Below are 17742 nucleotides of genomic sequence, written 5' to 3' on the forward strand. Positions count from 1 at the left end.
CTAAAGATGCAGGCTACCACCTATCAAAATACAAAATAAATCAATTTATGAGTAAAATAAGGGCAAATGGGCAAAAAATAATGATAATAAGCGGAAGTGAAGTGAAAAAGTCGATCCCGATCAACACGATTAAGAATCACGATTAGAAGGGATTTCATGCGTTTCGATACGATCCTAGACGATCTGATGATCACGAACAAAAACTAATCGTGTTAATCGTAGAAAATTTTTGAACCGTCCAAAATTTTCCTACGATTAACGCGATTGCCACGATTGACCTCAAGATCTGATACAACCTGATAAGACCATCACGCTTGCTGCACAATTAAGACCACGATTTCAATCGTGGCGCCAATCGTGATAGTGGGAACCTCGCTTTAGATATGGGGACGGGAGTCCGAGTACGGGGACTGTCACAGCTGATTGCTTCCGCGTATTCTTGGTCTTCCCGTCGTGTAGCGAAAACTCCCTAATGCCTCTACTGACGCGTACGTTGAATATCACAATAGCTCAGTAAGTTTTTTGAAATAACTCTAAGGCTCAGGAGAGCTGAGAAAGAAAATAGGAAAACGCCACTACAGTTGTGTTTTTTCATCACTATACTGTTATGAAGTATATTTACACAACCCACAAAAACACTGGTTGATACCCCCCCCCCCCCCGTAAAGACCAGGATCCACATAGGTATTATGCATCAAATCCAGCTTGATTTTAGTCCATGAACTATATTGCAGTGTATCTTGCACATGTGTGTACCAGCGGATACGTACTAATCAGGGTGTTCGTCGGAGTACGCGATGTGTCACGCACATAGTGACCTGTATTTGCAGAATTCAATTCAAATTCATTCCAGTTCAAATGCATATAATAGATTGAAACTACCAATGTGAATTTCGACTGGGGAGAATAGGTACCGGCATTCATATGGAGCATTCACTTCATATCCAGAAGGAACACACGTTGCTCCATTGGCGCATGAGTTGTTCTCACAAGGAACTATAATGGGAAAGAAAGCACGGTTAGTCAATAATGTTATTTTGCATCGTTTAATCTCAAATCATTTTGAAGTAGTTTCGGGGTGTGCTTGTTTGTTCGCTTGTTTGTTGTATTATGTCACTCAGCATTTACGTCGTGTGCCAGGTAGAACGAAGCGAACGCATGCTAGGCCCGTATGGCAGTACATCGTACAACCAGAAGTCAGTTCAGGATTAGCTCATGTGCAGACAACATGTGACAGATGGGTACAAATGACCTTTCTTCTTTCTCAGTTGATTAATCTACTAGTCTACAAGTAACAGACTACATTAGCTTGCCCAACGTAACAATGTATGGAATTCATCAGTCATGTTCAAACAACAGATGAACTTGCATAGATCAGGTGACTAGAATGATCCATAAATTGGCATTTTGGAAAGCATCCATTTCATTATTTTGCATTGAATGTAATGGCAAATCATTTTTCATTGATATAGCCAAATACTGCCTTAATGCTGTCAGGTAGATGTGATGGTAAGTGCAACTTGCAAGAACTAATCCTTGAATAATCATAACATCACAGATGCTGATCTCAGTGAATTTAAAAACCAACACGCTCTGCTGGTACCAATGACCTTTTTCCGCTTATGCTCAAAGTGGAACGCCGAACTGGCTTATTTCCTTCCTTGCTGTAAAGAAATACAGCGTCTCAGTGTGTATTTGCACTGTAACTGTTCATCTCGTAGACTTATGTGAAAATGCTCGAATTTATTTCACACTGTGGTGCGTTTTTTTTCCACAAGGTATTCACAAAGTAATATTCTGTTTTACACTGTGAAGTGATGATTCAAAGTGTGTTCACACTTGTAAAACACTTGATTTTAACAGTGTGAAGAGATTTCCCAATGTGTGCACAATGTGTTTCACATTGCATTTCACATTGTGGGACACTGTGTTCTTTCCAGCATGGTTAAATCCATGGGCGTCACCGGGGGGGGGGGGGGGGGTGCGCTGGGTGCGAACGCACCCCCTTTCAGAACCTTAAAAAAAAAGAAAAAAAAAGAAAAAAAAACCGCTTCAGTCTGCGAGCGTCGTCAACGCCGGACGACAGATAATTGTTCTTTGCTTTCATTTTTCTTATTTTTTTTTTTTCACCAGTAGGAAAAACAAAAACAAAACAAAAACAAAAAAACCAAAAACAATCGCACCCCGGCTCTGGCAGCACTGATACTATACATACATCACGTGTTTACTATCTATCGCCCGTACTGTATACGTAAGGTATATTTCATTCATTGTGCAACGGATTATCCCCCCAATCCGCTGGTTTAAAAAAAAAAAATCAAAATGGTAATTCAAGGGTTGGTAAACTGCTTTTGAAGGGTGAGCAAGATTTTTTTTTTCTCTGAGATTTCTTTTAACCATAATTAAAGAGGCATCAATAGTTTGAAACACTGTTCAAAAAGCCTGGAGCCGAATAAAAGATTGTGATTCAGCGTGATTCCTGGTTGGCATTCTGAATGATATGATAAGCAGGATGGAGCAGTGTACTCAGAACATCCGAACAGCAAAGAGTCGCTGCAATGTTGCGCAATGTGATGTAGAATGTACACCTCTGTACCTCACACTTTGTTATATCAAAACTAGATCACGGAGTGTTGCTGTCTAGTTTAATGCCTTGCATTGCCAATAATAAGACTTGACCTGGGCTATTTCCCAACTTTTCCATGTATAAAACACACACACACACAAACACAAACAACTAGGGAATGCTCTAAAGTGCAGATTTTGGACATCCTTCCCCCGCTTGGTTACTTCGACGCCCCCTCGCTGGTCATACCTCCCCCAATCATGAACATAAACCGACATCCTTGACTACCAGTGGCGCACCGCCCCTCCCCCTTAATTTCCAAAGCGAAAAAAACATAGCTACAAACGGCAGATTTTGGACTGTAAAATGTCAAAATTTTCACTGTCGCTCGCTCCGCTCGCTCGTATTTTAACGCTTTGCCATTCTCCTGATGTTGCTGCCTGTATTCAATAATGCCAGCAGTAGCGCCCGGTGCGCCACCCCTCCTTGATTTCCAAAGCGAAAAGGAATAGCTATAAACGGCAGTTTTTAGACTGTAAAATGTCAAAATTTTCAAGCTCGCTCGCTCCGCTCGCTCGCATTTTAATCAATTCAATTCAATTCAAACTTTATTTCATTTTTCGAAAAGAACATTAACATTTCACTTTCTTTGGTAACATAAAATAAGGTTGCATAATCAAAACAAAGTAAATAAAAAAAAACATAATTGCGGAACCTTGGGTAACAAAATTGCCAACAGTTGCGCCCTGTGCGCCCCTTAATTTCCAAAGCGAAGAAATATAGCTACAAACGGAAGTTTTTCTGACTGTAAAATGTCAAATTTTTCAAGGTCGCTCTCTCCGCTCGCGCGCATTTGAATCTTTATCCCATTCTCCTGATGTTGTTGCCAGTAATTGCCAGCAATTGCACCCTGTGCGCCCTGCTTAATTTCCAAAGCGAAAAAATATAGCTACAAACGGTAATTTTTTTAATGTAAAATGTTAACATTTTCAAGCTCGCTCGCATTTAATCGCTTTGCCATTCTCCTGATGTTACTGCCAGTAATTGCCAACAGTTGCGCCCGGTGCGCCCCCCCCCCCTAAAGTTTCAAAGCGAAAAAAATGTAGCTGAAAACGGCATTGTTTTAATTGTTAAATGCCAAAATTTTCGAGCTCGCTCGCTTCGCTCGCTCGCATTTAGTCGTTGTGCCATTCTCCTGACGTTGCTTCCAGTAACTGCGAGCAGTTGCGTCCGGTGCGCCACCCCCCCCCCTCCATTAATCTCCAAAGCGAAAAGATGGAGCTAAAAATGGCAGTTTTTGGACTGTAAAATGTCAAAATTTTCAATCTCGCTCGCTCCGCTTGCTCGCATTTAATCATTATGCCATTATCCTCAGGTTGCTGCTAGTAATTGTAAGCAGTTGCGCCCGATATGCCCCCCTTCATTTCCAAAGCGAAAAAATATAGCTACAAACCGCAGTTTGGGATTGTAAAATATCAAAATTTTCAAGCTCGCTCGCATTAATTGTTATGCAATTCTTTTTTTTTTCTTTTTACAAAAAGTCCCTCCGTGGGAGGGGTATCCCCCTCCTACACCCTCTCTCGCTCGGTTGCTTCGCTCCCTCGCCGAGGATCTCACACCGTCACATATACCTTTTACAGACCTCCCAAAATGCAGCAAAACATTAAATATGAACCTCAGGGTACTTGTTTAGGCCACTGCTGAGAAATTTGGAAGTCAACAGTTATCTACAATTTGAATAATGCACAAAACTCAACTACTCAGTAGTTCTGTGTGTCAGCCACACTTAAGCCTTTTTGTTGCAGTTTTCTGTATTTTTTATCTATAGACACAAATCTAAAAGTATAAGAGCTGATGTAATAACATATAGAGTGTGTGGCAAGAATGTATATAGAAATGTTTGTAAGTTTTGTGGAACTTTATTCACAAAATATACATGATGGACATACATGCAGTGCATGGGTCTGCAAAGGTAGCCTAGTAATGTACTGGAATTTACGGTGAGCCCCGAAAAAAATTCAATTCAAAATCTAACGGTCAATAAAAATGTACTAAATGTTACCTTCCACTTTCAATACTTTATGGGAGTTTCTGAAATGATACTCTCTTCAACATGCCACTGTATTTACACAACTCTTCATTTAAGGCATGCAAATGGAATTTCCTACCTTTAATAGTCCTTCATAGTATTTTTATTTTCACTACGCTCTGTAACTTTTACACTCTTGTTTTTACAAAAAGTTCCTACCGTGGGAGGGGGTATCCCCCTCCCACACCCTCCGCACTGAAGGAGCGGAATGGATCATCGCCAAGGATCTCACACCGTCACTTAATGTACCCCGTATAGTCCTTCATAGCGAAAGATTCGTGTATGTATACAATCACATGTAGAGTATGTGTAAATGTACATGATGACACAGGAGCCAATAAATCAATAAAAAAAAAATCTCACAGTTTACATTTACTGTCAAAACGCACCCCCCTTGAAAAAAAAGCTGGTGACGCCCCTGTTAAATCTCGTGGGTTCTCGTCGCTCTTCCGGGCACATGACACACATGATTTGATTTGATTTGATTTGACTTGATCTGTCCAAAATATGCATACATTATACACTACATATACCTGGTGTATACATGGAATAGGCATTAATTTTCATAATACATATAGATATATAGGAGTGGATCGTGATTATCCAGTCTGACAGTAGGCTACAATCCGAACTCTCCTATCCGGGCATGTCGGGACCGGTGCTCATCCGGGTAAAGGGTTAGGCCGGACACGGGAGACTCAATGTTTTACACACCGACACGCAGCTGCCTACCCAATGGTGGCTACATGCAAATGAATGTAGTTTTAAGTGAACATGTCAAGTCCTCGTCTTTTCTGTTAACTTGCTCAATAAACGATCGCCTGTAAGGTGCCCTGATTCTAAAACCGAAAAATGTTCTGTCAATGTACTTGCTGTGATTTGGGGTTAAATGGATGTTTTTTGGATTAAAAATATTATTGGTAATATTGATAATATTGATATATAATTGATAATAGAGAGATCCGGATAAAGGGAGGCCAGATAGGAGAGGTCGGACTGTATTCAAAGCGTGACGGGGACGTCCATGGGGTGTGCACAATAGATATAACTTATACACCTTTTTACATAAAAATGAAATGAGAAATTGATCACGCACTTTCAGTTTCATTTCAGAGATTAAGATATGGTAGAAGGAAAGGGGAAGAAAGAAAAATTTAGAGGAAAGTTGAAAGTAATTCATTTCGATCGATTACACTTGCTAATAACATTCTCATTCGGCTTTAGAGAAATTGTTCATAATTGCAAATAATAACCTGGTATATCAATAATAAAGTTGAAAAGAGGGCAAATCTACTAGCACATTACTGCTTTTTTTTTCTTCAAAAACTACAATTTCCAATTTTGATGACAATATGAATTAAAAAAAATTATATATCGAAAGTACTCACAAGAAGTCAAAAAGAAAAAAAAAATACGAAATGATTTTTTAAAAGGAAACTGCAGTACGTACACGATATACCAAATGCCTTGCTGTTGAGAAGAAAAAGTCCAGAATTGTTGTTCAGCTCTCTGCTTGTGGAGATCGAAGCACTGAGGGCATTCATGACCATCTCTGTTGTGATGTTACTGCTGGCGCCGAATATGGCAACATGATTGACGACTATGCTTCCCTCGGTAAAAGATTCGACAATACAGCAGCAGAACCCAGGGAGGTCACCGTAAATTCTTTTACACTGGGGGAACATAAAAAAAGGAACATGCATATCTGAATTTACATGTATCCTTATCATTGCCTATCCGTCAATGTATTATACTAACGTATCATTCTCTCAATCACATACGCTAATGGTACATTTAGTCATGTATTGTCATAAGTAATTGAAGATCAATACTTTAAGTTATAACCTATAGCTCTTTCCTCGTATTCTCCATCGGGCATGTCGGGAATGGCGGAGTGATCGAGGAATGCTTATTGTCATAAATAATGATCAACATCTTTTCAATCGAAAAGTCTTATCTTTTTCTACGTCCTCGACATCCGCCCTGACATTCATATTCATAATGTAATTAGAGGCGAACTTGAATCACAACAAATGTTACATTGCTGCTTTTCAGAGAGTTCCAGATTGAGGGAAAGAAATCAACTTAGATTGTCTTTGAGAATATGTTTTCAGTGCATGAGTGAATTTCGATAATATTATTTTTTTTTTGAAATATTTTTGTATCTATTGTATATTGTCATTTGTAATTGCACCGGGGAAGCTATTGCACATTACGACGTGACCCCCTACATGAGAACATTCTGGTACAGTATTCAAACTTTGATTTCAGAAGAACAATGCTTCCTTAAACAATGAATTTAATTTGAAGAAATTACGAAATGAATGGTCACTGACGGTTGGACTAGCTTTCCCTGACCATTTTCCAAATATTTTTTTTTTCTATACGTCCTGTTGCTAGCAAATCCACATGTAGCCGCTATGCTTATGTTTTGCTGGTTTGATACGGACAAACGAGAATAATTTGATATGCTGTTTTTGAAGTTTTGCAAAACCAGATGCTATCATACCAATTAGTAATACCTTGCTAAAAATAGTAATAATAATAATTCGCTATATGATCTCAGATCGTTATACACGTTCAAATGTTACTCACTTCTTTTTCGAAATGCGCTTTCAAAGTGATATATACACCTGACGCGTTGTTGTTGTGAGCATCTGTATAAATAGCTTCGGTGCCATTGATGTCAATCAAGGTAACATTCACGTTGATTTGAATAGTTTCTGCAACAGGAAATAATCCAGGAGAGGTGCAGCAGAAATGGACAGAAATATGAAGGTTCACTTCATGGGAAATTGAACAAGAGGGGATGCACATTGCAGCATTTGTGTTTCTACTGTATTCAGCCTGTGCGCCAAAAAAGTTTTTAACAATAAAACAATATAGGCTAAAGAATAGTCATTACTTCACTCTTTTCCTAAAATGTTCATCTTAAAAAGTATTTGCATGAACACTTGATGAATATAAATATGTACCCAGCTAGCAAACTTGTCCTTGTTATATACGTGTATATATGTATATATATATATATATATATATATATATATGTATATATATGTATATATATATATCTATACATATTATACATATACATTATATACACAATTTTTCTATTCCCATGCCCCATACGTTTTGCGAGATATTTTCCTGTTCCTCCTTTTAAAACTCACACATGTCTTTATAAAATCTTGAATGCGATTATTTATCTGTTTTTTGTGTGTAAATGAATAAGTTGTGTAAATGAATAAGTTAGACTAAATTAAAAGTGAACGACAATTATGATGTTGCTATATTATTTTCTGGTCGTATTGGACCTTTCATCGTCATTATTTTATCAACCCATAGGGCAAAGACACCTTCATTTAATTTCTTAGCATAGCTGCGAATCTTATCTTAGATTTAGTTCTGCGACTCTGAGGGAAAAATAAGGGTCAGAACGAGGAGTGAACAAAACTCACGTTCGAAGTTGATTTCGTGTTCAAATGAGTTACTTAATACGCCATCGGTGACCGTAACACGCAGGGTTTGAGTATCAGCGGAAAGGTCGTAAGGTGGTCCTGGAAGATTTTCACCATTGGCCTCATAGTATGTGAAGGAGAGTGGACCATAAAACTCGAACTCATTCTTTGTCAGGTTGTCTTGTAGACGGAGAGGGACAAGAATGGTGTGGTACTCTCCGTCCACGATAAAGACGGTCGCTTTGGCTGAACCTGGCTCTACTGGCAGCATTGTCACTGGTCACGTGTGAGAAAAATTATGCTAAGTAAATTGTACAGATTAATGAATAATACGACTTGACGAAGCTAGAGAACTCGCAATCGAGCACATGTATCCCCCGAACCCGTCTCCCATACCCCATCTGGATTACTTTTCAGGCAAGAATGTTGTATAATATGGCAACTGTCGCAGGATATAATAATATCCGATGAGAAATGAGGCTAGTATATACAGCACATACAAGAAATATGACATGTCCTCCTATTAAAGTTTGAACAATGAGAGCGCTGGCAATGAAAACTTTTGTTACCTAGAATAACTCCCCATAACCTCCATAGCAAGTCTGAATAAAATCAGACAAGAAATGTGGCGTATAGAGCATATACAAGAAGTGTGACATGGCCTCTAAGTCGGACCACTGAGAGCGCAGTCACCACAAACTGTTGTGTCCTACATGTAGAATGACCACCCCTACACCACTTTAGCAAGTCTGAGTAAAATCCAGTAACAATCAAGTTATTGCCTTTAAATAAACATGCATTTTCGCACATTTTGACATGATCAGGGTGACCTTTGACCCTGTAAAAGGTGGAACAGTAAGGGCAGCATTATCAATACGTGTAGTTGTATAGATTTAACTATGATACATTTACATACCAAATAAAAAAAAATGATCAAGAAACAAGGCCAATGTCGCACACACAAGCAGACCCTGTTAAATTTACCTTTTCATGTATACAGACGGAACAAGCGAGGGCGCCATCACCAAAAACAATAGGCTTCTTTGTTTTACCATAATACACCTTCATGCCAAATTTGAAGATGATCAAAGTAGAACTGTAGCCAGTAGAGCGCTCACAAGAAAATCTCTGCAACGGACGAGGACGCGGACGCAGCGCAACGAGGCCAAATCCGTAGTATCCTCCGAACTCTGTTCGGGGGATACAATTGAGCATATGAATATAAGAACGACCCAAGTCCATGGAAGATCATTTCGAGTAAACTGAAAAAAAAAACTTCATATCTTTTTTATTTGTCCAATAATATGCTATTTAACTGTGGTGGGAAGGCAACTATTATACAAATTAGAACATATATTATTATGGCAATTAACATTTACATTAATTGTGGAGAGGCCATTTTGTGTGGTGGACTTGGGTCGTTCTTTGATTCATATACATGATATTCTGCTATACAGATGGGAGAAGGATGAGAGAGGGCGCTATTATATGAATGTAAGAATGACCCAAGTCCTTCATTCGTACATTAATATAAGATTTAACTCATTCATTTCAGGCACTTCCGGGGGTAATGAGGATTTATCATTTGCACACAAGATGAGTCCATGCATAAGCTACAATTTCCCATGTCAAACTGAATCTGGCCAAAAATTGGACTTGGGTCGTTCTTATATTCATATACTCAATTAGTATGGGCGCCATGTACGTGCATTATTTTTTAAGCATATCACATTTACAGTGTACGCTGTAAAGCTGAAAAAAAAAAGGTTACATGACAACACGCTGACGGACAAATTATTGTCTGATTTGAATTAATTGATGATTGATGGAATTTAATAAAATAGAATTTAACCATTTCTTAGAGATCCTGAAGCAGCTACTAAAAGTAAAGCACGAATAGAAGATATGCATATCAAAATTTCACTTTTATCGTCATATGCTTACAAATATCATATGCCTCTAATTATATTAGTTTCAATCTGAAGATCAATATCAATAACAGCATTGATATGAATACCAATTCCTATACCTCAATATCAATTCATTTCATTTTATTCTTCATCTGAGACGATCGCTATACAGAGCATGTATTCAGCTGCAATAGCTGGTCTTCCATTGGGTCCCGTTTGGAATGTGAGAAGGGACCACTTCATCGCATTATGCACCCTGCTCTTTGTGATGAATGAATGAAGAAAGACAAGCTCTCCAGAACTTCTTTGTTTTTTTTTGTGTGTGTGTGTTTTGGTTTGTTTTGTTTTGTTTTGTTTTGTTTTTTGGGGGGGGGGAGGAGGGGTGGGGGGGGGGGGGCAAGATCTCGACGGTGTGCGATCCTCGGCGAGGGTGCGAGCGAAGCGACCGAGCGGGTGAGGGTATGGGAGGGGAATGCCCCGCCCCCTCCCATGGTAGGGACTTTTTGTAAAAAACAGAGGATAAATGTCGCGTTTCTGGAGCATTTTAAGTTAAATTTCTAGGAAATTAAACATAATAAAAGAAATCACTGCGAGGACTATGATCTGATGATCTTAAGTTATGAAAACTATTTTTACTATGACAACGGGCAGAGCGAGCGAGCCACTTTCACTTTGCCATTCGTCTGAAAAGTGTTCATTTAAAGCTTAAACGTGATCGCATTGTTCGAGCAACAAAAATATTCTTGTACTGCTAGAAAGCAGAGAAGAAAAGAAAAAATGTAAGGCTTCCTAAAGGTATGTTTCAGCGGGAACAATCGAGGATGCGAGGAAACCATATTATATACACTAAATTAACTCATAAATTAATATTAGTGTATATACTAGTACATATAATATATATTGTTCGTGTATCATAATTCTCACATTTTCAGTTATGAAATTGACAACATTTAAACAAGAAAATGCATTTTTTTGTTCATTTTGTTTTTTAAATAATGTTTCTTTTTTTTGTCACAGGGCGAACATCTTATGGGGGGGGGGGGCAAATGCGGAAACGGAAACGGAATTGAACACTTACTCTGGATGTCAATGAGAAAATAGCACGTAGCATTGTTGCCAGCTGAGTCTGAGGCATTGACTGTCACGTTCGTGATTCCAAGCGGGAATCTGCTTCCGTTCTGAACGGAGTAGGAGGGTTCAATCCTGCCATCGACGCTGTCGTTAGCGAGAGCCATGTCGAACCGCACTATATTCCCAAGCGCCAAGGCAACATTGGCAGGGCAATCAAGATCTGGCGAATGACCATCTGTACGAGTAGGATAACAAACGTTAGCGTACATCACAATTTTGTTATCATCTCATGATTAACATCTATACTTAGATTAGAAGCTGTTTAAAATTCACGCTAAACAGTGATGATAATAGTGATGATGATAACGATGATGATAGTAACAACGATTATAGAAATATAAATCTAATGCAACTAATGAAAATGAAGATAATTTAAGGAATGATAATCAGAATGATAACATTAGTAATGACAATCATTCTTATTAAAATAAAGCATTACTAAAACAAATTGCTGCTACTGGGAATGGTACTTAAGAGGGTGATGACAATTTTTACATCGAATGTTATCAGACTACATAATTATGTACGTCAAAGCTATTCCCGCCATTGATTTGCTTTCATGACCAAATGACTTTGAAAACAAACTTGACTTTCAGCTAAAATGTCAAATGATGTCAACTGATAGAAAATATACGTCATACGCCTTTCGAAAAGATATGTAAACGAAACAAGTGCACATAGACTGTTCTTCATATCATAATATTAATATCACATATATAAATATATATTATAACTATAAATATATTGTATCTATAAATATGAATATATTCCATGTACATAACTAAAATAATCCCCAAACTATGGAAGAGCTTCACTACAAACCTTACATTACAACAGACTTAGAATAGGCTGAATGCTCTCCAAGAAGGTCCTTCTGGGATCTTTTCAGAAACTCGCTGTGCGGAATCTTTCTTCTTTAGGAGCATGTGGTTAGGTACAGAAAGTTTTAGAATTTAATGCAACTTTTCTCTTGTGGTTTTCTATATATTCACTTTACATGTAGGACAGTAAAAATTAGAAAAAAAAATCTCATTTTTCTTTTGCCTTCATTGTGAGAAACAAGTTTTGAACTCTAGCTTTGAAATTTTAATGTCTTTAGGCGTGTATGGTCTTGCTGACTTTATTCATAGTATTCGATCGCAAAAGCAAACGTAAATGTACCTTGCACATGAATAAGTAATCTGCATTCTTTCTGAAGTCTTGTGTCATGTACATCGATAATGAGAGTGTGAATCCCCACAGGTATCACGGCGTTAGAGGAAACGTTTGTAGAAACACGGATGGAAACATTGCCGTAGAACTGGTAAGAACTAGGGTTCCTAATAAGATCCAATGACGTCAGTGCAGGATATGTGTATGTGGACTCCCCTTCTCTTGTTTCTTTGACTTGGTCGTCGGGGCATTCAATTGGAAGCTCAGATACTGTCAATTATGAGTGTGAACATACAAAAAGAAAAATGCGCAAATGTGAGTAATATATCTTACCCTCCATATCTGTTCTCTAATTCAGTTCTTTGAAGTCAGATTCACATCAGGCCCGTGCACGTACCCAATATTTTCGGTGTATGAGCCAGTGTGGGAATAACGTAAACAATGTTCATTGAAGTCTTGGTTACTTTATGAGATCATAGTTCACCATAATCTGACATTATCATGGTGGATATCGGGCAAATCTGAACAAGACAATACACGAAACAAACACTCAGCAGCATTATTGAACTAAGAAGATTATACAAGCTCCGTCTGGGAATAATGGTGAGGAAATGTGCCAAACATAATGCTTACGTCACCTGGAAGTGCTAAGGTATAAAAAGAAGGAAAACAAATGGGCAATAGGTAAATCATTATAAGCTTACCTAAATTAAACATTAATCGAAATGTTAAATGTCTTGTTTAAAGTTCAAATTGCGTGGAATTTTGACGGAGAAATGACAGCTGGCAATATATGCTGCCATATCAGAGACTGACGCCGAAACGTCAGTGACGACTGGATGTAACGGGCAGCACTCACACTTTGAAAATACATGTAATATATTTTGTGTAGCCCCCCCCCCCAAAAAAAAAAAAAGCTACTGAAAACTGCTGATCCAATAAAGGCGAGCCAATGGGGTAAAATGGAGTCAAAAGGGGCCTGAGCTTTCGATCCCAGCAGAATCTTCGTCAGAGGCAAAATGACAAACAAGCAGGGAAAGCAATGACATATAAGGACTTCACACAACAAAAACAGTCAGGGACAGGCTGGGTACACAGAACAAAGAAAACAAAGGAGAGGGGGGAGGTCACAGGGCAAGGAGCCCAACAGGTAAAGGGAGGGTGATAAGGGCAGGAGGATGGACAGACAAAAGGCAGAGGAGGGTCAGTAATGATCATGAGGATCATGGGGGCAACCCACAAAACTCTTAAGAGTTTTGTGGGGCAACCACAGAAGGAAAAGGATGAATAGGGAGGCAACATCAAAAAAGATAATGAACACCAGAGGGATAAAGAAAGGGAAACAGTGAAAAAGCAACAGCAAGGGGAAGGGGGGGGGGGGGGAGGGTGGGGTGAACAGACAGTGAGCCCTGAAAGGTGTACCAGGAGGAGGAGGCAACAAAATGAAAGTAATCAAACATATCAAAGTATACATACACACAGCCATGATAATAATGATAGTTATAACAATAATGATAAAGATATTGATAAAAGAAATAAAATAAAACACATATCAAAACAGGGGGGGGGGGGAACAAAATCCGAAGGAGAGAAAATTGTATACATCAAAAGAAGTGTAACTTATATGTTTTGTCGAAAAATGAAATAAACTTTGAATTGAATTGAATTGAATTGAATTGACTTAAATTGAATACATTGTATGTTGACAAGCAGGCATAGGCATAATAAGCACAAATATGTATATAAAAAAAAAGCAACTGTGTGTATGTGTAAGTGGAAGAAGGCTGTATAAAAGAGAGTGGGACTAGAGGAAGGAATCAGTTGGGAATTAAAGGGTTTGCAATTGGAAAAGGCGCAAAGAAAGAACAAAAAGAAATTAAAAGATTAATATATTTGTGTTTGACTAGGTAAGTAGGTTTGTATGAGTGCGTGTCCCTTGATAATGATGAATAATCATAACATTTCAGAAATTTTGTGTACATTAATTGATAACGATACCACAAAAAAAAAATTCACATGGTGTTTCAGAAATAGAGTGCAAGCACTTTAAGCATTGTTATAGTCTATGTCAATGAAGCAAAACAAAAAAATACAACAGTACAATACAGCATTGAAGAGTATTTTTTCCTTCACGATACCACATAAAATGTTTCTTACTGTATTAAATCCGAACAAGGATGCTCGATTTCAGTGTTTCAAACGTGTCATTTAATTGAGTCAGGGAGATGTGTGAGAGAGATACACCATCCTGGTTCAGTTATATCTTACAGTCGTAAACTGTGAATAGTATACAAATATATAATGAATGTTTATGAGTGCAGTGCAGAGAATATTTCATTAGGTGAAAGATGAAATGGTCCATTCAACGAGGGGCAGCCGAGATAAATGGATCAAACATTTTTCACCGAATGAGATTTTCTGTCCATTGCACGAATGAAAAACATTTATTATTTGTTTGATATAACGCCTAAAAAAATGCTATTTGATGTTTTATCAATTTAAAACGAGAGAGTCTGAGATCGCGAGAGTGCTTACTGAACAAGACCACAAATTAGTTGAATCAAGTAACTGGAAATAAACTCACTGTTTGCGACGTTTCGCCAATTATCAATTGGCTTCTTCGGGCGAATGAAGCTCCCGATGATGGAATGGCCCTTAAATAGTGCGAGATTGTGCAGAGCGCACTGGACCTTGTCCAGCGCGCGAAAGACGGCTTGGGATTTTGCGAACGGCCCGGTCCCACGCGTGCGATAAATTGAAGCGGAGACCTCCTCTCTTGTTAAGTGTAGGTCTCTCCACACGTTCCCAGATGGCTTCCCTGACGCCCCTCTCAAACCACCTGGATTCCCTATCCAGAATAATCACTTCATTGGTGTTAAATGAGTGTTGGCTGGCGTTGATGTGTGCCTTAATGTGTTGTGGGGCTTGAAAGCAGTAGTGATGCCCTGTTTCTGAAACAGCCTTTTGATCTTGTCCGACAGATCATACACGTACGGGATAGTGATGGTGACTCTCCTTCCCTTTACACCGTGGGTTCTCCGTGTGTTCTTGCTTGGTTGTTTCGGGGTGTCGGCTTTAGAGAAGGCCCAATCTGGGTATCCACATCCAGCTAAGGCGTTTTTGATGTTGGTCTTTTTTTTCAACCTCAGGTGGACTGTGAACTAGTGTCTGCTCTGTGGAAGAGGGTCCTGATGACTGCAAGTTTGATAACCAAGTAAAGAAGATAAACCAATTAAGATATTTGTCCGTATGGGTCGGTTTTCTGTACACTGAAGTGGAGAGGGTACCATCTGAATCGACGTGAACCTCAACATCTAGGAATGCCAGATGTCCATCCTTGCATGTTTCTTGTGTAAAGGAAATGTGCGTGTCCAAGGAGTTGATGTGACCGAAGAAAGACGCAATCTCTTCTTCATGGAGGATGACAAAAGTGTCATCCACCTAACGGATCCAGATACGTGGTTTGTGTCCAGAGTAGGTACATAGTGCTGCGGTCTCAAATTCTTGCATGTAAATGTTAGCTACTATGGGAGAAATTGGTGAACCCATAGCACAACCATGTTGTTGTATGTAGTGCTTGCCGTTGAAGGACATGCAGGTGGACATGCAGGTGCAAACTTAATCGCTGGAATTTCTCATTTTTTTGCTGGCTTTGTGACCCTAATGTGGTGAACATCTCTGTGTAAGGGAATGAAGAACACTCGCTGCTGCACATAAGGCTGGTTTGCTGTGGAAATGAAACAGAAAAGGAAGGAAATGGAGAGAAAATCCGATGACGGAGAGAATCCATCCTCTGAAAATCGACGTAGCGAGAGACTGTCAGCCCGGCACGGGGACGCTCCCGGCCGAATTAGCACTGAGAACAGCAATGGTTCTTCCCTCAACGCAGCTGGTCAACCAACCATCAAGGCGAACAATGATAGCAGCAAAGCCATTGAAACTGACCATGAGCATACAATGGCCATCAGGGACCACATAAAAGAGGTAATCACCTCTGAGCCAATTCTCAACAAGCTCGTCACCCTCATAGCCGACGCCATCATGGATCGAGTTTCGCAAAACATCTACCAGGCTCTCAACCACGATATCGCTGCGAAAGAGAACGAAGTGTCTGCACTCAAGAAAAAGGTGAAGGACCTAGAGAAGTCCCTTGCTGATATGCAAAACATACAGGAGGAGCAGGAACAGTACAGTAGGCGAGAGTCCCTCAGGATCTACGGAATGCCTGAAAAGCAAAATGAGAAAACAGATGAAGTAGTTCGTGGTGTCGTGAAGGAGCACCTTGACATCGAACTTGGCCTTTCAGATATTTCACGGAGTCACAGGATCACAACGAAGTCGAGACCGGGAGCGAGATCTACTGAAGGGCCAAAACCACTCATTGTCAAGTTCAGCACGTACAACACCAAGCGAGCAGTGTTCGACGCCAAGGCCAGACTTAGTGGTACAAGGATCTTCATCCAAGAAGACCTGACTCAACATCGACGGGAACTGATCAACGCTGCCAAGCAGAAATCAACAGTGAAGAGAGTTTGGACAAACGATGGAAAAATCACAGCGTTGCTGTCTCTCCCTGGATCACACGACAGAAAGATCACCATCAGAAACTCCAGAGATATTGAGAGACTGGAATGATTCGAGGTGAGAATCAACATTACTCAAAAGAGCAAGGAAAATAGACAGGATGGGACTAAGCTATCCATGCATACTCTGTAAGAAAATGGTCAGAAATAATCAAAATGCTCTTCTTTGTGTTAAATGTCGTGAATGGTGTCACTTAGACTGTTGTGGTGAAAGTAATGATGTCTTTCAAAGTGATATAGATTGGATATGTACTCGATGCTACTTAGTAGAATTACCAGGATATGATGATATGAAATCAAAGGACCCTGAAATACAAAGTGATATTGACATCTCAAAAACAAAAGAGAGATCGTTGTCTGTCGAATCACAACTTCAATCTGTAAGAGCTGAAAAAGGATTGAAATTATCTCATTTGAATTGTTGTCCCTGACTAAAAATATTGATGAAATACGTAAAATTGTAGATTTGTCTGATATTGATGTGATGACTCTAAGTGAGACACATTTGAATGTAGAGATACTTAATGCAGAAATTGATATTGATTTATATGATGTGATTAGAAAAGATAGAAATCGCATGGGTGGAGGAACTGCAATATATATAAAAAATGCGATTCGTTATAATGCAAAGCCAGATTTATGTGATGAATCTTTGGAAATGATTGCAGTTGAGGTTAAACCATTGAATGTAAAATCAATTGTTGTTATTGTGTGGTACAGACCACCAAACGCTAATGCACGAGCGTTTGATTTGTTTGAATCTGTACTTCATAAACTGGACGATCTGCAACAGGATTATATCATTCTAGGTGATCTGAATTGTAACATGCTTACAGGTCATCAGTCCTGGCAA

The 17742-nt window shown here is 39.1% G+C and overlaps 1 protein-coding gene across 1 annotated transcript in view; it reads right to left on the bottom strand.

Annotated features, from left to right (window-relative positions):
• Positions 1-17742, bottom strand: part of LOC140239849 (uncharacterized) — an 88620-nt gene that overhangs the window by 14885 nt on the left and 55993 nt on the right. Inside the window, exons 14-19 of the mRNA XM_072319672.1 lie at positions 12316-12576; positions 11102-11329; positions 8114-8389; positions 7251-7378; positions 6106-6328; positions 915-996 (exon numbers count right to left, since the gene is read on the bottom strand). Of these exons, the coding sequence (XP_072175773.1) occupies positions 915-996; positions 6106-6328; positions 7251-7378; positions 8114-8389; positions 11102-11329; positions 12316-12576 (1198 nt within the window). The remainder of the gene's footprint in view (positions 1-914; positions 997-6105; positions 6329-7250; positions 7379-8113; positions 8390-11101; positions 11330-12315; positions 12577-17742) is intronic.

The sequence above is a fragment of the Diadema setosum genome, chromosome 16, assembly GCF_964275005.1.
Source record: "Diadema setosum chromosome 16, eeDiaSeto1, whole genome shotgun sequence".
In the NCBI taxonomy this organism is placed as follows: Eukaryota; Metazoa; Echinodermata; class Echinoidea; order Diadematoida; family Diadematidae; genus Diadema; species Diadema setosum.